At 38.7% G+C, this 22,193-nt stretch overlaps 1 protein-coding gene across 1 annotated transcript in view; it reads left to right on the top strand.

The window, feature by feature from the left end:
• The window catches only part of LOC139660285 (anoctamin-1-like), a gene marked incomplete at its 3' end in the record, with an annotated part of 61,453 nt that extends 49,430 nt beyond the window's left edge, over positions 1-12,023 (top strand). Inside the window, exons 9-11 of the mRNA XM_071538380.1 lie at positions 376-510; positions 7,397-7,557; positions 11,941-12,023. Coding sequence (XP_071394481.1) covers positions 376-510; positions 7,397-7,557; positions 11,941-12,023 — 379 coding nt within the window. The remainder of the gene's footprint in view (positions 1-375; positions 511-7,396; positions 7,558-11,940) is intronic.
• Between the last annotated feature and the right edge of the window lie 10,170 nt (positions 12,024-22,193).

The raw sequence follows: 22,193 nt of genomic DNA, 5'->3' as shown, positions 1-22,193 counted from the left end.
AACAGAGATAGCACAAAAGTGTGCTTGCAATGGAGAGCAAATGAATGTATCACTTTTTTAACTGATGGTATTAAATATGCTAATCCACTGTCTCCACCACTGATAAGTGTCTCCAGACTATTTTGCTTCTATAAAACATTTTCACTTACCCCCATTCAAATTCTGGAGAAAGAGAGGACAATTTTACTCTAGCCAGGGCTGGAAATTAATAGCACTGGGATAGGAAACCATGTATACTTCATGATGTTTTTGTTCCATTGTTCCAGGATGTATTTTGCGATGATTGACCTGAATTTACCCCTGCTGAATCTTTACACCAACATATTATTTTGGTTTGAACTCACTTAATGACCTTTTTGTTTTGTGTTCTTGTAGGAAGTATTTTGGTGAGAAGATTGGCTTGTACTTTGCCTGGCTGGGTCTGTATACCCAGATGCTGATTCCTGCCTCTCTCGTGGGAGTCATTGTCTTTCTGTATGGCTGTGCTACTGTCGACGACAACATCCCAAGGTACACACACACACACAGACACACGCATGCACAACCAAACTCTGTCTGAGTAGTCTGAGAAGGGATATTTTTATAAGGTTACTCAGAATGAACCAGTACATTCCTGATCCGCGCCATTCCCCTTTCTGCTTGTGAATTGTGCTGTTGCAGTGCATAAATTGTTTCAATCTAGCAACTAGCTACATGTTTTGTGGATGGTCTGCATATGCCCAACGTGATGCAGGAGTCTCTAGTGTGTGTAATGCGTGGCTTCCCTTCGCCTGGCTCAGTTGCATGTTGGATATGAGATGGGGCACCCTGCACTTGTCGGTCCTCATAGTCCTCATAGGTGGCTCTCTTCCTCTCATGGGCCTCCTGTCTTGATGTTGCAGACAGCAGTGCAGTATCCGGCCGAAGCACGGTCACTGCAGTGGTTTCTGGGAATTTGATCTGCCGCTCTTGTCAACTTTCTGTCAACTGTCAACTGTCTTGTGTTGTTCCAAAGAGCCCAATCTCGGAACCCATTGTCTATTGGTCTGACGGCGATTAGACTCTGGGGGCGACGGCCAATATTTCGGGGTTTCTGGTGTAGCCAGCGGACATCCCGGCCAAGACTTCCTCTTCCGTGCGCCGGTCATTGTTTACAGTCTAATCAGCAACTTGAGACACGAGAGACGAACGTTTCTCCACACCATACACAAATATACTTTTTGTAGGTGTTTTAGGTCCAGACGACATTTCGGCTAATCTCTATAAACAGATATCTGCATATGAGATGTCGTCTCTCAACTCCAAGTCCATTCTCACGTCTCAAGTTGCTAATGGGACTGTATACAATGACCGGCGCACGGAAGAGGAAGTCTTGGCCCGGATGTCCGCTGGCTACACCGGAAACCCGGAAATATTGGCCGTCGCCCACAGAGTCTAATTGTCGTCAGACTGATAGATGATGGGTTCCGAGATTGCAAAGAGCCCTATTGTATACTCCCGGGGCTTGGGCTTCTCCTCTACTTCGATGAAAGCAATGGCTTTCCTAGGGTCTACAGATGGTGCCTTCTACACCCCTTAACACCTGGTTGTGGCACCAACAGTAGTGTCCTTCTCCCAAAGCTCTATGATTCCTCTCCTGAGGCACAGGGGCAGCGATAGTGCCTCAGCCTTGGCCCAGCAACAGAGCTTGGACAGGCTAGGGAAGACGTAGTAACTAATGCATCTTGCTGCTGCGTCATCGCCTTCCTTCTAGCACCCATCTCCTCTATCACTGCTCACTTACACCTTGACATAGGAAGTTGTTGGAAGGCATACCTATGCTGGGTTAGATGCCAGATGCCAGATGCCATCTGGTGACAGGGACGTTTCTGTAGCAGCTCCTAAACTGTGGAATAGTCTCCCAGAAAAGAATCGGATCTGCTGATTCGGTTGACGCATTTAAGAGTCGTCATAAAAGTCGTCTTTTACTCACTAGCATTTTGTTCCGATTGATCAGATGTCTGTGGATGTATACTCATGACTGTGTGCGTATGTGTTTGTGTGTGGCCATGTATATGTCTACTTCCCACCTCTATTTTTCTGCTCTTATGTGTTTCTCTTTGTTCTTCTTTTTTATTCTTGTCTTGTTTTGCTCTTTGCACTTTTATTCTTGTTTTGTTTATATTCCTTGCATTTTTTTTCTTGCTTTGTTTTTAACCAATCCCTGTAAAGTACTTTGGTACAAACTTGTTTTGTTTTTTAAGTACCGTATAAATAAACTTGAACTTGAACTTGAACTAGATATTCCCAATACAAGTCCAGTATAATCCCATAGTGCCTTTACGATTGGTGTCGCGGTAACGGAAATTCACTTATTATTATTAACGACCAATTTCTCCACTGGCACTTTGACTTTCTCCATCTTTGTTGTTGTTATGGGGAACGGCCAGCCTCTCCTTCATCGTGATTGGTTGGCTGAGAAAAAAGCGGTTTGCCTCACCCGGCTGATTCAGTTAGTAATTCAGTGAATTTGGGTAACACTTTACAATAAGGGTACATTAATTAAGGGTTAGTTAATGCTTAATAAGGGTTAGTTAATGCTTAATAAGCATTAATTAACCCTAAATTAACAGTTAACTAATGTGTCTGGTAATTTACTAATGGTGTTCATGTTAACTAAGGTATTAATTTATACATTATTTGATAGTTTATAAAAATGACTATTAAATAATGTATAAATTATATACTGTATAAATTAATACCTTAGTTAACATGAACACCATTAGTAAATGATTACCGGACACATTAGTTAACTGTTAATTAATGTACCCTTATTGTAAAGTGTTACCTGAATTTGATAGGGTAAGTAGGCCTAATGTATTTTTACTGTTTTTCATGTCTTTGTTGTCTGACTGGTTTACTTACAGGCGTCGCTCTCTGGTGACCATTTGTTTTTCCAGTTGTTTTTTTTTTGTTTGTGTTCTTGAGATACACTGTACCTTGTCTTATTAAATATACTTTGTTTTGTGTTATAATTGTGGAATGATTGCTGTTGACATGTAATTGTGTTTTTATGCTAAACAACAAATTGCCTCATTGAATTAAAGTTAACAATCTAATCTAATCTAGTTTCATAGTGTTTTGCATCGACACCGGTCTTTGGCTCACACCAGTGGTTCTCAACGTGGGGTCCGGAGACCACCAGGGGTCCTTGAGGGGGTTCCAGGGGGTCCCCAGCAAATTGTTTGCCATTATTTAATTTAGGAAGTTAACACAATTAGAGAATGTAGAAGAATGACTGTTTTGATCATAGTTTCTCTGTTATCTCTCTACCTATAATACAGATAGTCATGGAATTCTGGACAAAATCATATCTGACAATAAAAATATTCTCAGATTTGGGTCTGAGAGACAAAATGTCATCAAATGGGGGTCCATGGCCCTAATGTGGACTAAATTAGGGTCCATGATATGAAAAAGGTTGAGAATCACTGGCTTACACCACCGATATGGCACTCAAAACAGTTGTCCAGGTCTGAGATGAGGATAAAAACCTACCTATCTTGTCTCCATACTTTGTATCTCTCTTCCACTCCTTCCCTCTTTATCTCTCCGATGATTACAGTCCTAAATTAGTCTCACATCGTCCTGCTGTAAATTATCCATTCTTTAATACATTTTTGAAACCTGTGGTGCAAAAGAAAAGGTGAGAGGAGATAGGAAGGAGAGGATGGTAGCAGAGGCAAAGGAAAGTATGAACGGACGGGAGAGAGAGATTCAAGCACAGAAGAGTTGAATTAAAAAGAGGAGGGGGGGGGATGAGAAGAAATAACAAATAGATAGAAAGGAGATCATTTGATAAATGAGTTGTGACATTTGGGGCCTCTTCTCCTTCCTCTATCTGCTTCTCATCATCCTCAGGATATTATGACACACGCTGCCTGCGCACACAGATAGTACATGGACACACACATACACAACACACACACTCAGTCTCAGGCTTCATATCATAGTTTCAGTTGGCTAGGTCTCACCCTGGCACACAACCAGGCAGTAAGACAAAGTCCAACTCTGCAGCACAGCCCAGAAACTCTGTCTGACGATGTTTCTTAATGGTGACAAGGCATTACACAGGAAGTCGAATGGTTAAATAGGATTGCTTTATGTAGGGGAGAGCAGGGCATGTTGTCACAGTTTTTACTCATTGGTGTATTTCTCAGTAGTGCCTTACTACTGATATATATTTTTCTAGCTAGTTTAAGGTCTTCTCTAAAAAAATGTCATTTTTACATTTTGAATAATTTACTGTAAGAAAAAGTTATTACTGATGAAATACCGCTTGACAACTTGTGAAACTTACCCCATGTCGAGGCATGTTTTCACACATGACGGGGCATGTTGTCACATAGACAAGTGTGCACACAGTTCCATTTGCTCTGAAGTATATATACAATAATAACATGAAAAACAGACTCTTGTATTAGAAACATCTCAGAAATCGACACCCACCACACACCAGGTAAAATAACCCCTCCCTCCCCCATCCTGGGATGCATAAGTTCTGATACAATTTCAAACAGTATGATATATTAAATTTAAAGGTACTGTTTGTAAGATTCAGAAAATGCTTGTTATTAGTGACACCTGTGGCCGTTAAGGTAACTGCAGTCAGCATCCTGTTGCTCGTGCTCGCGCATGTGCCCGCACTCCGTAGGCGCGAGCGAGCATCCTGTGTATCGGCCAGAACAGTGACCATATGAACGTGATGGACAGGCGGCATCATGTTGATAGATGAGGAAGCAGTTTCTTTTTTTTTTTTTTACTTGCATTCAAATGTCAGTCACATTTGCTGATCGCCATGGTGGCACAGAGAAAAAAGTACGACCTGAAATTCAAGCTGTCAGTTGTCAAATTTGCTGAACAAAACTCAGGAGAAGCAGCAGCAAGACATTTCTCTGTTGATCTTTTCTAAGGTAGGCTACCGTTATTTTGATACGGGGCTCTCTCTCTCTCTCTCCCTCTCTCTCTCTGTGCTTTAGAACGTAACCGCTGTGAAACAATCAGAAAATAACGTTTTATTTCTCTGATTCACCGGCTTTCTCGCTACTACCGCTCCCTCTCTTCATTCACTTTCTAGCTCGCTCGACCATCTCTCTCTCTCTCTCTAGCTCGCTCGACCATCTCTCTCTCTCTCTAGCTCGCTCTACCATCTCTCTCTCTCTCGCTCTCTCTCTCTGGCTATTAATTGAAGTTATATGTAGGTTAAGTATGTTTTCAGTGCTGTGTTTTTGTGAGGAGGAACTCTGATTATGTGTGAACTTTGTCGGGTGATAACGTTACATTGGCTGTATTTATAACATTATAGGTTGGCGTTAGCTTGCTAGCCAGTTTTCCTGTGAAAACAGCAATAGTTTCACCATGAGGCTCAGCAATGTTGCTATCTGTTATCTGCAATAACGCTAACTGCTACACGGAATATGTAACGTTATATGTATTCATCATTTCCTGAATGACTGAAGTTCACCTTGCTGTGTCATTACAGCTTACCATTGTTTATTTCACCGTTACTGTAAATCAGCATTGTAGTTCACTGTACAAACGCCAGATCCATGCAGCGTAGCTAAGTTACAGCTAGCTGGCTAACCTTAGCATAGCTTTGTGTACAGTTAGATAACGTTATTTGGCCACCGCTGCCGCACACGGGAGAAGTTTGCCTTCAGGGCTTTCTGCCAGAAAGCCTTTCTGACAGAAATCCACGGTTATGGTTTAGGTAGGGGTTAGGGTTACCCTAAGGCTTTCTACCAGAAAGCCCTGAAGGCAAACTTCTCCCGTGTGCGCCGCTGCCTTGCATCGCTCTTGGCTAGTAGAAGGCAATCGTTATACACCTTTGCTTTGTAACGTTACATCATTTATTGTTGGCTAAAATCAACACTATTTGTCATAATAGCTACATAAATTAGTATCATGGATCACGTTAGCTGGTGAAGTGATTTGGCAAGCTAGCCAACTAACATATCCACTCAGAAAGTATTACGTTACGAGCAAGCAAGCTATAGAAGTAGTGAAGCTGAAGAGACTAGCCACGGGAGCGCGCATAACGTCACATCCGTTGGAATCTCCCAGAAAAAACGGCCCGAGTCCTTCACATAGAATGTAGCTTTACACACTGTTACAGGCAACGGAGCAAGTCGGCTTAGGTCTCATTTTTTAAGTTACGTTACAACCCGTTCACATATTGGCAATAAAAAACGATTTATACATGTAAAAAGTTTGTAAAAGTTACATATAGGACCTTTAATATACACATTTAATTTGATATCTTAGTATGTAAAATGGCTTCTTAGTCACTTAAAGAAAACAGTAATAATAGTAATCGGTAACTTTACAATAAGGGTACATTAATTAAGGGTTAGTTAATGCTTAATAAGCATTAACTAACCCTTAATTAACAGTTAACTAATGTGTCTGGTAATCATTTACTAATGGTGTTCATGTTAACTAAGGTATTAATTTATACATTATTTAATAGTCATCTTTATAAACTATTAAATAATGTATAAATTAATACCTTAGTTAACATGAACACCATTATTAATCACAACCATTATTAAGCATTAACTAACCCTTAACTTAGTAACCCTTATTGTAAAGTGTTACCATTTACTTTCAGGTATACAAATTGCTTTTATGTTAGGGTGAGAGACAATTTACCCATGTGACAACATGCCCCGCTCTCCCCTACTGGTATAGCACAGCTCTGCCTCATTGAACAAGTGTGCCTGTCTTTTTAGGTGCTCAGGGGATCTGCATTATTGGGTGGAATAGAGCAACAGTAAATACACACATGCACTGATGAACACACAGAGCCCGGGTCTTGTTGAGGTGCACCTAAAAAACTGAATCGGTTCCTAAGAATTTGATTCTTAAAAGCACAAAACACCACCCTGTCTAGTCAGACAGGATATGTTTTAGATGTCACATGTGAAAATAAGTTATTAAAAATCTAGCAAAAAAAAAACATGTGCCGCAGGGCATCATCACTGTCTTTGGAAATGCATGAGAGGGTTGAATAAATTTGACATGTACAGTGAATTTGTAATCATTAAGTAACATTCTGATTGCAGTTTTAGAGCATTGTAATTGCAGCAGTAGGAGATTTGCTGGCAGAATGTTTTCTTTTTGTGTTGTTCTGACTGATCTAATATCTTCCATTGAAATTACATACAGGCTGGATACTGATGCTGTCTGTTAATTATGTAACATTTAATTAACGTGTAGATTTTGATTGACTGAGGCAATAAGGCAGTGGTAATGTGACTGAGCCACAGATTTTACACACTGCAATCCTGTTACTGTTGAGTTTTATGAATAGGGACCACTGTGTGCCTGTGTCACACCAGTTGTGTGTGTTTGTGTGTGTGTCTTATCTATCTTCCAGCATGGAGATCTGCCATCCAAAGAACAACATCACCATGTGTCCTCTGTGTGACAGAGCCTGTAGCTACTGGAAGCTGAGCACTGCCTGTGGAACAGCCAGGGCTAGCCATCTATTCGACAACCCTGCCACCGTCTTCTTCTCTATATTCATGGCTCTATGGGGTGAGAGGACACGCACACACACACACACACACACTCAAAGACACAGAAACACACAGAAACTTACTGGTGATTTGCTGTTAAATGTCTGTTCGATCGTAGAAAATAGGCGTTTAATAACAGTGATTAATGCCACTGTGAGGGGTCCAGGGTCAGATTTAATGTTTACATCTATTATCTAATGTCTGTCATACAGAGAGAGTTGAGAGTGGGTATTGGCTTCACTGAGGTTAAAAGGTTTAAGTTGACAGTGGCATCTATTTCAGTTGTCAGAGAGCTTTCAGGTAACATGGCTGTGAATAGCTGATTTTTCTATTAAGATACCGTCACCTTATTAGCTAGCGAAACATAGTATCTGGTCAGCTATCACTGTGTTGTTAGCACATTTTTTTTTTTTTTACCTTTATTTAACCAGATAATTCAATTGAGAACCAATTCTCATTTACAATGACAACCTGGCCGAGAGGCAGAAACAGAAGGCAAGTCGGTGCAAGACATTAACACATAAATACAACAAGTACATAACATTAGTCAAATTTAAGACATCACAATATATACAGTATATACAACAACAAAAATCTATGTACTATGGACCAGAAGAAGCAAATTCAAAAGCAGGTGCAGTGATCAGAAACTATCGCTTGTAATGAGTTATTAAAGGAGGGTAATGGAATGAAGGTGTGGAGTTTTAGCATCTTTTGCAACTCATTCCAGTCACTAGGAGCGGCAAACTGGAATGAGTGACGGCCAAAGGAGGTGCGGACTTTAGGAATGACCATAATAATGAATTTGCCAGAACATAAATTGCGGTTACTGATGGAGATATTGAGTAGTGAGCGGAGGTATGGGGGTGTTTTGCCAGTGATAGTTTTATAAATGAACTGATACCAGTGGATTTGACGCCTGGTGTGGAGTGATGGCCAGTTGACTAGAGAATACAGGTTACACTGATAAGTGTTGAAAGGGGCACTGGTGACAGAGCGGATGGCAGTGTAGTAGTGTAGTAGCAGTGTAGAAGGTTTTTGGGGGCAATCCTGTAGATTAAGTCGCCATAATCCAGGATTGGGAGAATGGTCATTTTAACCAGGGTGTGCAAATGAAAGATGCTTTATTACGGTACAGGAAACCAATTCTTGCTCTGACTTTGGAGAGCAGCGTGTTGATGTGAGTTTGAAAGGAGAGTGAACTGTCGAGCCAGATACCCAGGTACTTATAGGAGCTGACGAATTCAAGTTCTGACCCATCCAGGGAGGAGATTTTGAGGGGCAGGCGACTTGGGGTAGGTTCCAGTTGAAGACCATGTATTTTGTTTTTTTAGTATTTAGGAGAAGGTGAAGGTTGGAGATTGCTAACATGATGTGGCACGTAGTTAGTAGTGGCTAGTTGTTAATGTGGCTTGGAACGAGTTCATCTTGATTCAGAAAATAGCACCATATGTGCCACAGAGATTTAGCTAATTTGGACATCGCCTCGCTGTTGTGTGCTTGAAACAATCCTAGGCATGGCAAACTATTTTTCTAAATTTGCTTCCAGCTTCTCTGACGTTCACGGCAACCCTGCATCAGCTCTTGAGAGTCCAGTGAATTCATACGGGATGCACAGCATGACAAAGCATTCGGAAAGATGAAAGAGCTCATCATATGAGAGCCAGGTCCAATCCTAGCATAAGAGCTCAGGCTATAAGTTGTTTCATCAAACTGAGTCATTCCTATGTTCCCAGGGTCCTATGTTCCCAGGGTCCCATGTTCCCCAGATTTATATGGCACATAATGGGAACATGACAAAGGGTCCTATGTTACCAGGGTCCTATGTTCCCCAGCTCTATATAGCACATAATGGGAACCTGAAAAGGATGTTCCCCAGCTCTGTATTTGCTTAATATGGTTAGTTAGGGTTAGGGTTAGGGTTAGGGTTAAACATAGGACCCTGGGAACATAGGACCCTGGGAGAGCACATATGTAGAACTGGGGAACATAGGACCCTGGGAACATAGAACCCTGGGAACATAGATATGCTCCCTCATCAAACTATGGATTAGGTGCAGTTTTACTATTGGCTATCCATCTTAGTTTCTCACCAACAGCGAAATTAACTATGCTCAAACTGTCACTTTAAAATAAGTGAGGATGGTATATACAAGAAGTAGATCTATGGTTGAATTGTGATTGTGATATGGCCTAAAACATTTCACCTGTGTTTCATTTGGCATGAGGGTGAGTAGATGATGACAGAATTTTCATTTTTGGGTGAACTATTCCTTTAACTCAGCAGGGCCACAACAGCATGGAGTACATCGATTGCAGCACTTGGCGAGCTGGACAGAGTGGTGTGTGCGGGTCTCTCAAGGCAAACGCTGACCCATTCTGGAGGTTCTGGACCACAGAATTTGAATGGATAGAATGGTCCCTCCCATTCAAATCAACGCCGCTGGATGGTTGGACCACCATAGAAAGTAACCTTAGACCCCATTTTTTGGTGTACCAGCTAAATACCATAGAAAACAGTGGAAAGGCCGTTCTATCCATTCAAATTCTGTGTTGTACTCTAAACTGGTGGTGTCTGTATTTGTGTCAGGCAGATAGGCAAGGCAAGCAAGGCACTCTTCACCAGTTTCGAGATGAAACAGGTTCTCTATTTGGCTTGTAGTGATGATGCCAATGAGTCCGTCTATGGAGACAAAGAGCTCATTATGTATGCATAAAACATTACTTCTGGCTCCCACAGGTCTATACAATATAGTTAACCATCGGAACATTGACACTATTAAATTCACTACAAATTCCTGACCATTTTGGTATCAAACATGACTACCTAAGCCCCATGAAAAGATGAAGGAATTGAAAAATGTCAATTACTATTGGATAAAACATCACAGATACATACAAATCAAGAGATTAGTTTTAGGATTTTGGGTATATTCCAATGTGTCTCATCTCAGACGTTCTGGCACCTCAAGGATTACCAGAAACAGGGATGCGTATTGGTGTTTTATGGTTGTTTGACAAGCCTGTTCTTTATCACCCTCCTTAAAAGGGGAAATGTGGTAATTTACCTTCAGGTTGTTGTTTTCTTTAAGATCCCACAGTTTTCCCCCACAATGCTGGTCTGCTATCAGGAAAGAGATCACAGACAGGACGCAAAGGGAATTTCCCTGTAGGATAACAGGCAGTGTCCACCGCATGTGCTCACTAGCATGTTTTCTGTGCGAATCTTTTGTAGCATTTACATGCATTGATCCAAAACCTGGTTACTTGACTAACTGGGTCAAGAATGTAATTTTCTGTGTATGTAAAAGCAGCCACTGCCTGTAATATTGTGACATGGGCACTCTGAAAAATGTCTGACAATGTCCTGGAGAAAAATCTGATTTGACTTCTGTCAAAAGGCCCAGAGTCTAAGTTTAAGAAACTAATTTTGGTTCCCAACCTGTAGTTAAAGAGACCCATTTGAGCCCTTAAACCAAAACTCCATCTCTACAAGACGTGTTCATGCATTCCTGAACTCATCTTTCTTTTCTACACACCTAGCTGTTGTCATTTCTCTAATATCCTGGACTTATTACAGACTCATTTTGCTCATCTTTCGGTCTGGACAATTGATCATCTCTAATTAACCAGTTAATAATTGATCATGCTCATTTTAGCACCTTCCCTTATGAAGGGTCAGATCCCCTGATAACTCATTTGGTCTGGTCTGTCTAACTAACAGATTAATGTCTGATGGATTAGCTACAATTTTTTTTTTTCCCAAAGGTGGTTCGCAATTAAAAATTATTCTGAGTAAATTGAACTGATAAAAATAGCAGATAATAGTGTGCTGAATTGACTACCACCACTACTGAACATTATTCTAGCTGTCATTGATATCTAGTTCTTTAACGGTCTCTGTGTGATGAAGGTTACTAAACCAAAATGTCCAAAATTTATTATAGCCCCAAAATCCATTTTTATGACACTTTTGACCCCTTTCCATTCTAGTTTTTTAGAATTTTCATAATTCTCCATCTTTCTCATTATCCACAAATCTCACCTTGTCTTTCTATCTACCAAGTGCTGCTGCTACTGATAATACTGCTGCTATTTTACATCATATTAATGCTGGAATCAGACATTTAATTAAATTTTTTTTACACATTTTCATTCATACATTTCTACTTAATATGTTGGACTGTTGGAATTGTCATTTGAATTTTTATATAACCCTTATTTTCTCTATTATTTATTTTCTGTTTTTCTTTGCTGTATCCTATTACTGTTTGCTGCTGCAATTACCTTATTTCCCCACAGGGATCATGAAAGTTCCATCTAATATTATTTGATCTATGACAGATTTCAGTGTCTGGTTATGTCTATCTGTCTGTCTAATTGTATTCTCCCTTCTGTAAAGCTGCCATGTTCATGGAGCACTGGAAGAGGAGACAGATGAGACTGAACTATGAGTGGGACCTGACTGGTTTTGAAGATGAGGAGGTGAGTGGTGACCCTGACTAGGAGAAATGGATGGATGGCTTTGGAATGAATGAATGAATGAATGAATGAATGAATGAATGAATGAATTAATTAATTAATTAATTAATCAATGCCTAAAATAGATGTCACTAAAGTACGATTCACATCTGACGGCCAGAGACTACACTTAGACTTCAATGGATATATTAACTGGTAACACCTTACATTGATGTTAATTTACTAATGTAAATGAGGCGGGTCTATAATTGCTGAGGGCAAGGGGGTCCAGATTTTTTTTTTTCAGGAGTAGCCGGACAATAGGGCTGGGTGATAATTCAATATTATCGTTTATCGTCTTTCAGTGGAATCATCGTGATGATATGAAGATATTTTTATATCATGACACACATTTCTGCTGTCTAAATTGATGATGACAAGCAAATTTTACTTAAAAACTCTGATAAAATGAGGTATGGTCGGAATATTATTTGAAAATTTCAGTTTTGTTTGACACCACACCTAACATTACCATTCGGTTCAATGAGATGAACATTCATTTGATTATTTAATGTGATTTTGCATACATTAACCATATCATGATATATATTGATATCGAGAAAAATCCTTATGATTATCATGATATTGATTTCAACCATATCGCCCAGCCCTACCGGACAATCTGCTTAATATGATGGGACAGCATGAGTAGACAATGCAGTATTTGTGGACCTAGTGGGTGGAAATGTCCAAGGAGCAGGATGATGACTTCATTAGTAAAAAAAAATTCTGCTAGGTTCGACAGGGAGATGAGCTCAAATCTGTGAGTGAAGAATGCTCACAGGGAGCTCACAGCCCAGGGGAGAAATCAGGTGCCTAATATGCTCTACCATTTCTGTAAAATAGATCAGAAACTCCAAACACTTTTCTGTGGAGGCATCAACAGTAAGTAACTGAGTCTATTATGTTCCAAAGCATCCTAGAGTTGTGGCAGTCATTGGAAATAATATTAGAGAAACACCTCAGAGAATTTGGCATCAGAAGAGGAGTTGAAGATGCAAGAGCGGACAGGTTTACAAGGCTCTGAATTGGGGGCAGATAGCCACATGTTGAATACAATGGCCTTGTGATCGGATACACAGAAATCTGATATCACTGGATCCTCAGGAGTACATCCAAAGATAAAACTAGATCTAGTGAGTGACCTGTAGAGTGAGTGGGAGCTTTGACAGACTGTGTAAGATAAAAAAAAAAACTCAATAAGATTAAAAAAAAATCCTGTCAGAAGGTAAGAGCTGTGTGAAGGCCCAAAACATAATAATTGACAATGATGTAATAACTGCCCATAATGTAAAATGCAGATGATGTAATAAAATAAAATGTAATAAGCCCATAATGTAATAAAAATACAGTAACGTAATAAAATATTTTTTTTTAGCAGTACATAGCAGAATGCAAACGTGAGAAATAAAGTGTAAAATAGAATAAAAATAAATTAATAAAATAAAATGAATCAAATTAAATAACTGACACATATCATAACAAAGAGAAATATATAAACAAATGAGCAAACAAATAAATAACAAAAATTTTATTTGTGAGGAAAGCATATGCTGTTACGGAAATAACATGGTAATTAAAAAAGTAAAGACCAAACATAAACGTAATAAAATCTTGAACCTGTAACATAATAGGTTTTTTGCCCATAATGTAATGACTATACGTTATTGCTAGTTTATTACATTATAGGTCTGATAACATTTTTGCTAAATAATGTAATAACATAAACCAGTAACTGCTGCTTTTCATAATTTCCGGTATACCTTGTGGTTTGTTGAATGGTTTGTTGTACTCTCTGCTACTCTCTGGTGCTAAGGAATACATTGTGATTCTTGTAACATGCTTTGTGCATTCCCATTGAAACACAGGAATAGTGTTTGTATCAGCTTTTTTTTGTTATGTTTTGTTTTGTTTTGTTAATTGGTAATGCTTTAGTGTGAGTAGAAATAAGTTACTTGATTAATTGGGTTGAGTTGCAGCGTTTTAGGTGGCACTCCCCACTTGAATTGAGTTGACAAATAGATCACCTATACTGTGAAGTTATTACATTATGGGCAAAAATGCTATTACATTACATGTTTAAGATTGGATTTTTATTACGTTATCTGCTTTATTACATCTGATTATATTACATAACAGGTAGTTATTATGTTATGGACAATTATTACGGTTTGCAACGTCACAGTTACATGGTATGCGCCTTAGACCACTGATGCCCAGAAAGTCAATGCTTTTAGACAAAATAAAATAATTTATAATAAAACTCTTACTTGACAATAATCTAACATTAGTGAGAGCCAACCTTACTGAAACGGAGCTGTGCCTGTAGCAGGGGCAAACAGAATAGGCTTAAGGTTCTGTAAGATTGCACCCTTCCTTCTGTTAACAGGGTGTGCAGTGATGATTATTTGTGTTTCAGGATTTAGAGGGAAACCATGACACCTGTTGTTAAAAACTGCAGGAATATTGGATGTAGAAGATGATTCATACTCACTTTGAACAGTTGGGGGGAATCAAAATTGCAAGTTGCAAGGTTGCACGTCAATCAGATTTTTGTGCATCTAAAGTGGATGTCTGATTTGAAGTCAGCCGCTTTAGCCCCTTGCCATTGGGGTGGATACCATCTCTTTTGTAGCAATCCATCCTGTTCCAAATGGCTGATAAAATCATAGCCAGTGGCAATACAAAAGTTCAGTAACCATTGGTGAAGACCAAATGGACAGCTGAGGATACTGAAAGGACTGCTGAGAATGGATGGAGGCTTTGTGTGCAAGACCGCTGGACTGTGGGACTGAAAAGGGGAACGGAAAGCCTTCTTCTCCTCTTGACCATGGATGACTAGATGGTGGAGTCACTTCTCCCGTCTAGCACACTCCGGGTTAAGAGGGTAAATTGATAGAAATTGTCCAGATCAATAAAAGTTGAGGATGAGAACAATTAAAACCAGTTTGATCGATAAATAATTATTCAGTTAAAACATGGTAAAAACCTCTGCTACAGAGCTCAGAGAGAAACTAGACCTTGACACTTTTTAGTTATCGGTGATGTGTAAAACTACCCAACACTCAGATGAGTGCAATGCAAAGACTTCCATATTGCCCCTGTTCACCATTGGATTCCATTGCACACACTTTCACTGTAGCAAAGGGCAAGTAATTAATCCATAATCCATGACAAGGCATGATATATTGAAATTAAATTACAGTTAAGGTGTGTTGTTTGCAGCTTTTTGTTCAAACAAAAGTATCCTGGAGCCACATCTGCACCAGATAGTAGTTGGTGAGTAATGCTATTTCTGCTAGTTGGCTATCAGTGATGGCCTGATTGACTACAGACCTGAATATGTGCCGATAGTTGACTTAATCCCTCTCCGTGAAACCAGCCTTTAGTTTTGTTAATCTAGACCAGAGAACAATCAATAGGAACAAGTTGTTAATCTAGTTTTTGGAGCAGGCAATATCAACCTCTTTTTACCCTTTTTAACCCGTTTTTAATCTTGTCTTTGGAAAACCAAATTAGAGTCTCTTGTCTTTAACCCCTTGCACCCTGTGTTTCCCCTTAAATTTCCTCTTAGCTCCTCATAGCTTCAAAGTTGGAAAGCATTTTCATTCCATGCTGTATGACAATGTCACTTACATATTCAGTATCTGCTCCTTCCACCACCTCATTGAAGCTATAGCACGTTTATATTGAGTGAAATATTCAAACCCAAGGCGGCATTTTTTTATGGCTGCACCATTACATCAAATGGAAAAAATCTAGCTGTTTTGCACTATTTTATACACATGTCCCTGTAATTCAGCATGACATATTTGATATCTTGGGAAACTGATCTTGATCTTGAAGAGAATTTAAAATAAAGTTCTGTGGGTTTGAACAAAGCGGACCAGTGGGTAGAATGATTTTAAGATACACTTTGGAATAGAAAATTGGAACAACTTGTTTTTAATTTTTTTAATCTGCAACTTGGAAGAGCTAATAGGGACCTCTTCTTAATATAGACTCTGGAACACCCAATAGGAAACTCTTGTTTTTAATGTAGATGTTGGAACAGCCAATAGAAACCTTTTGTTTTTTAATTTAGACTTTAGAAAAGCCAATAGTAACCTCTTGTTCTTATTCCAGACTCTGGAACACACAATAGGAGCCTCTTGTTTTTCAGTTAGGTTTTAGAACACCCAATAGGAACCTCTTTTTTATCTAGACTCAGCAGCCAATACAAACTTAATGTTTAGGTTTTGTAACAGTGTGTTGGAACCTCATGTTTTTAATCTAGATTTTAGAACAGCCAATCTGAAGATCTTGTTTTTAGTTTGGATTTTGGAACAGCCAATAGCAACCTTTGTTTTTAATTTTTTAAGATTTTGGAACATTGAATCAGAGCCTCTTGTTTTTAACCTAGACTTTGTAACAGAAGATTGGAAACAGTTGTTTTAAACATAGAAATTGGAACAGCCAATCTTGTTCTTAATCTAGATTTTTGAACAGCAAATAGGAACCTCTTGTTTCTAATCTGTATTTTGGAACAGCCAATATCAACCTGTTGTTTTTCATCGAGATTTTCGAACAGCCAGTAGGAGCCTCTTTTTTAATCTAGATTTTGGAACAGCGAATAAGGACCTCTTGTTATTCATCTAGACATTGGAACAGACAGTAGGGATCTCTTGTGTTTAATCTATGCTTTGTAGCTCCCAGTAGGAGCCTCTTGTTTTTAATGTAGACTGTTGAACAACCTATAGGAAACTCTTGTTTTTAATCTAGACTTTGGACCAGCCAATAGGAGCCACTTCTGTTTAATCTAGATGTGAGAACAACCATTAAGAATCTCTTGCTTTTAATCCAGACAAATCAGTACCTCTGGTTTTTAATGTAGCCTTTGGAACAGCCAGTAGGAAACCTTGATTTTAATCTAGATTTTGTAAAATTCAAACAGAACCTCTTGTTTTTAGTCTGGTTTTTGAGAACATCCAATAGGAACAACTTGTTGTTAATACACATTTTGGAATAGCCAAACGTTCTTAATCTAGATTTTGGAATAGCCAATAGAGACCTCTTGCTTTTAATCTAGATGTATATAGGATCCTCTTTCATAATCTAGACTTTGAAACAACCAATCGGAGCATCTTGTTTTTAATTTAGACCTTAGAACAACCTTTAGGAACCTCTTGTTTTTAGTCTGGATTTTGGAGCATCCAATAGCAAGCCCTTGTTTTCAATAAAGATTTAGGAAAAAGCCAATAGGAACCTTGTTTTTAATTTATACTTTGGGAACTTCAATAGGAACCTCTTGTTTTTAAGATAGACCCTGGAACAACCAATCAGGACTCCTTGATTTTAATCTAGATGCTTGAAGAGCCAGTAGGAACTATTTATTTTTTATCTAGACTTTATAACATCCAATAGCAACCTCTTGTTTTTAATCTAGATTTTGGAAAAGCCAATAGGAAACTTGTCTTTAATCTATACTTTGGGAACTTCAATAGGAACCTCTTGTTTTTAGGATAGACCCTGGAACAACCAATCAGGACTTCTTGTTTCTAATCTAGATGCTTGAAGAGCCAGTAGGAATTAGACTTTAGAAAAGTCAATCAGAACCTCTTGGTACTTATCTAGACTTTGGAATAGCCAATAAGGACCTCTTTTTTTAGTTTATACTTTGAATAGCCAATCAGAGCTTGTCCTAGGATCACAGGCTGTGATCCTCCTTATATGGGGTAGAATGGTCTGTGATACAGTTTTGTGTCTCAAAAGTCAGCAGTAAATTCTTCAACAGGTAACACATGTAAAGATGATCTTCGATCCAAGCTGCTGGAGAAAGACACAAGAGACAAACTTCTGACTGCATTTTCCCATGCAAGCATGTTTTTGTGATCCCATAACATAATCACCTATATTTTCAAAAGTGATCTGTTACATTTCAACAGAGAGGACATCGTGGTGACAAACTCAACTCACACACCCATCAATGGTTATATTATCCTTTAAAACAGTATGGACCAACATGGCTATTCCATTTCCCTGCTATTCGTCACACTGTATTTCATCAAGCTGAAGGGAAATTACCATCATGATCTGACTCAAGGTTGTTCTGGTTTTTAGTAACACTTCTCTTCCTCCCCCTCCCTTCTCTCTCTCTCTCTCTCTCTGTGTCTCTCTCTCTCTTTCTGGGTTAATTTTTTTACAGGAAGCTCTCAAGGTTTGGACCATTTCCTTTTTACCAGAAACACTCTCCATCTCTCTTTAATCTCTATAGTATCTTCTGCTGCTGCCACCACTACTAACTTCTGCTCTTCACACACAGCAATGCAGGATGAAATAGTATTTGCAAATTCATCTTCGTGTTAACCATTAGAAGCAGAGAGATCAATGTTAATTACAATAGTGTCTTCAGAAAAACAACAGAAAAGTATATTCAATTTAAAGGATCTACCCTAAAACACTTTAACACTGTTAGAAAAAGACTTTTGGGGGCGGTTTGATGGCTTGATTGACTAAGGCACATACCATGTAACCGCAATGTCCTGGCTGGGTTCAAATCCACCCTTGGACCTTTGTCACATGTCATTCCCGTCTTTCCCTCTCCAAATCTTTCCTGTCCCTCTCTCTATTGTGACCTATCCAACACAGGCAAAATGCCACAAAAGTAACCCTTAAAATATACGTAGCCGCTAGCAGCGTGACAAAGAATGCGTTGACTTCCATGATTGCTCCACAAACACTGTGGGTAATAAGGTATCTGTTATTATCACAGCACAACATAACACAAGTTCAAAAGGACATATATTCTTCAAATCTCAACATATCAACCTGTAGCTTGGTAGATCTCTTTAAAATTATGTTTCTGGTCAACCTGTAGAATTTATTACTTTGCCATGATTTTACAGGCAGTTGAACTTTTTGCGCAAATGTAAAAAAAAAAAAAAAAAAAAAGTTACCCATTTTTAGACTGATACCTTAGCTTTTCACAAACTAAGTAAAAACATTCCCCATTAACATACTTCCCAATTTTTGCGTCATTCTGACATGCAGTTTATGACAACATTTTTAAGGTTTGCCAAATGGCTTGGCAGATATCTTGTTACCCCCCCCCCCCCCCCCCCTTGTTATGTTAAGTTTATTTTCAGTTGTACCTCGTCTCATGGTTGGTTGTAGCACTGTCTTCTTGGCAGATATCTTTAAAATGATGTTTATGACCAACCTGTAGAATTTGAGTCAGTTGAACTTTTTGTGCAATGTACTTACTTACTTACTACTCTACCGATTTAAAAAAAAACTGGTGATGTGCCTTGCATTCCTGGCCCATTTTGTTGTTTAGAGGTGTATTTTTTGATTCCCATGGATAACTGGCCAAATATGACAACCTGACATTGCGTCAAGATATTTCCAGCACATCTACAATGGTGTTTAAGAGCAGAATATTTTTTGGCTAGCTAAAACATCAGCAGTAAAAATAAGGTTTTGTTGTCAGTCCCTCAGAATCAAAGGGCAAGGGCTTCTTTCTAGACTAACCGTTTTGCACCAACATTCAACAATCATACAGGGATAAATCCATTGTACAAGAGGCAGAGATGTCAATTTCTCCACCGACAGTAGCCTCAATAGACCAGAATGCCAGACATGTTGCGTTTTGATTAAGGGGCACGACACTCACTTTTTCGCCTGTTGGAAAAACTGTCACCTTCTTGCTGTTCAACACGGTCTCATGGCAGTTCGTGAAAAAGTCACGAAAATTTAATCTATTGATTTGTGTACATGGACACGATTTTGCCATTTTTTTTGTGAAATGAAAGCAACCTAAAAAACATGCCTCCACCATGACCTGAATTACGTTCCTCCACCATGAATGTGAAAACGTACGTTTTGGCAAATTAAACTACTTGTGTTACGGTTATGGTTAGGCAACTAAAACAACTTGGTTAAGGTTAGAGAAATGGTTTGGTCATGGTTAAATAAGAAAAACGTTCGTTAAAAATGTAAATGTGGCATACGGTTGAAATACGCTGGGAACCGAACCCCAGTCGTTGGCATCAAAGGCAAACGTGTAGACCCATCCACCACCCCGACCACAATGCCCTGACTGGCCACCGTTTTATTTCAATCATGTCATACTACTTCCTGAGTCCCGACTGACAGAAATACATTAGTTTGAAAGTCGTGCTGAGTGTCACAAAAAAATGGAAAAATCGTGTCAAATCAATAGATTAAATTTTGTGACTATTTCACGAACTGCCGTGAGACCGGGTTGAGCTGTTAGTTACCATGCTATCATTATCACTGTTGCTTTCTCCACCTACATGTACAACCCACCACTGAATGCAACAAGTTAACACCCCTTCTCTGGGGGATGTCAAAAGGCATTTTGTGAAATGCAGGAAATCACTAATTGAAGTAGAAGTAGACAAAGTGGATTGACGGAATGTGGGTACACCAAAAAAGTAAATTATAACACTTGTACAACTTGCATTGAACATCACAGATTGATGATATAACAGTGGAATAAATTATTCATTTGCCCCCATAAAGTATTCAACCGCCTTCATTTTTTGCATATTGTATTTATTATATCATGCTGTGATTATAATAGTAAAGTATCCCTAAAGTCACTTTCAAATATTTTTCTATAATTATCTTAACATTCTGGCACTTGCCCTGCTATTGTAAAAGTGGTAAACCACACCCATATTTAACTGAAGTAGGTAGATGTATTTGCAAATACTATTTGACCCATGTCTGACACACACACACACACACACACATACACACAAGCATGCAGGGACACAGTTTTTAATTAAATTTTGACTAGACACACTGCTGCTGCTCACACTTATCTACCTACATAAGCACACAGATACATTACATTACATTATGTCATTTAGTGATTCTCAACGTGGAGTCCGGGGACCACCAGGGGTCCTCGAGAGGGTTCCAGGGGGTCCCCAGCAAATTGATGAAGTGTTAAACTTCACCATTACTATACAACACAATTAGAGAATGTAGATGAATGACTGTTTTGATCATCATTTCACTGTTATCTCTCTACCTACAATATAGATAGTCGTGGAATTCTGGACAAAATCATATCTGACAATAAAAAATATTCTCAGATTTGGATCCGAGAGACAAAATCACATCAAATGGGGGTCTGTGGCCCTAATGTGGACCAAATTAGAAAAAGGTTGAGAATCACTGATTTAGCAGACACTGTTGTCCAAAGCAACTTACAATAACTGCATTTTGTCAACAGTAGTCAAACCAACTGTATATTACAGTCTTCATCAGCTAAGCATTTAATTGGAATAAGTAGCATTTGAAGAATCTTTTTTTTTTTATTTTGTTAATAGTAAGAGAAAGAAGATAGATAGATACCCCCTTCACACACACACACACACACACACACGCACATTCACATTCATACACACATAACCACATAAACACATCTATAGTGTGATACACAAGCTCATCCACTTGTGCATTTTAGCTAACTGACCAACCAGCACACACACTCACTCCCACTCTTCTTTCTCAGATGTGTGAAAACACTGTTCTCTGCCTCTTTCTCACAGTCAAACTGCACGGAGCCTGGGATGGACGCAGGAAAAAATTATATATCGAGGCCACAATTTACTACATTGAGGACATGAGATGGTACTGTGTGCAAATGAGATAGACCTCACTCCCTTGTTTATATATATTCCCCCTATATATGTTGTGCACAACATATATAGGGTTGATTCGTGAGTCCATTTTCATTATTTTGTGCACACAATTTTAGAATTTGTGCAAACAAATGAATACATTCCCACAGCTTAATAAAATGTGCACATGTTTTTAAGTAGTCTGATATTTTATGGAATAAATTTAAATGTATTTAGATGAATCAAGATTTTGATAAGGGACAGTGGATAGAGATGAATTGGTAACACTTCACAATAAGGGTCACTAAGTTAAGGATTAGTTACTGCTTAATAAGCGGTAGTTAATGCTTAATAAGCATGAACTAACCCTTAATTAACAGTTAACTAATGTGTAATTTACTAATGGTGTTCATGTTAACTAAGGTATTAATTTATACATTATTTAATAGTTTATAAAGATGACTATTAAATCATGTATAAATGAATACCTAAGTTAACA

This window comes from Centroberyx affinis, unplaced genomic scaffold (genome assembly GCF_046629955.1).
Source record: "Centroberyx affinis isolate AG114_WGS23_722 - 3 ecotype Tasmania unplaced genomic scaffold, CSIRO-AGI_Caff_v1 ptg003266l_1, whole genome shotgun sequence".
Taxonomy (NCBI): Eukaryota; Metazoa; Chordata; class Actinopteri; order Beryciformes; family Berycidae; genus Centroberyx; species Centroberyx affinis.
Note: the sequence above shows the minus strand (reverse complement) of the source record. Positions and strands in the feature narration are given on the sequence as shown.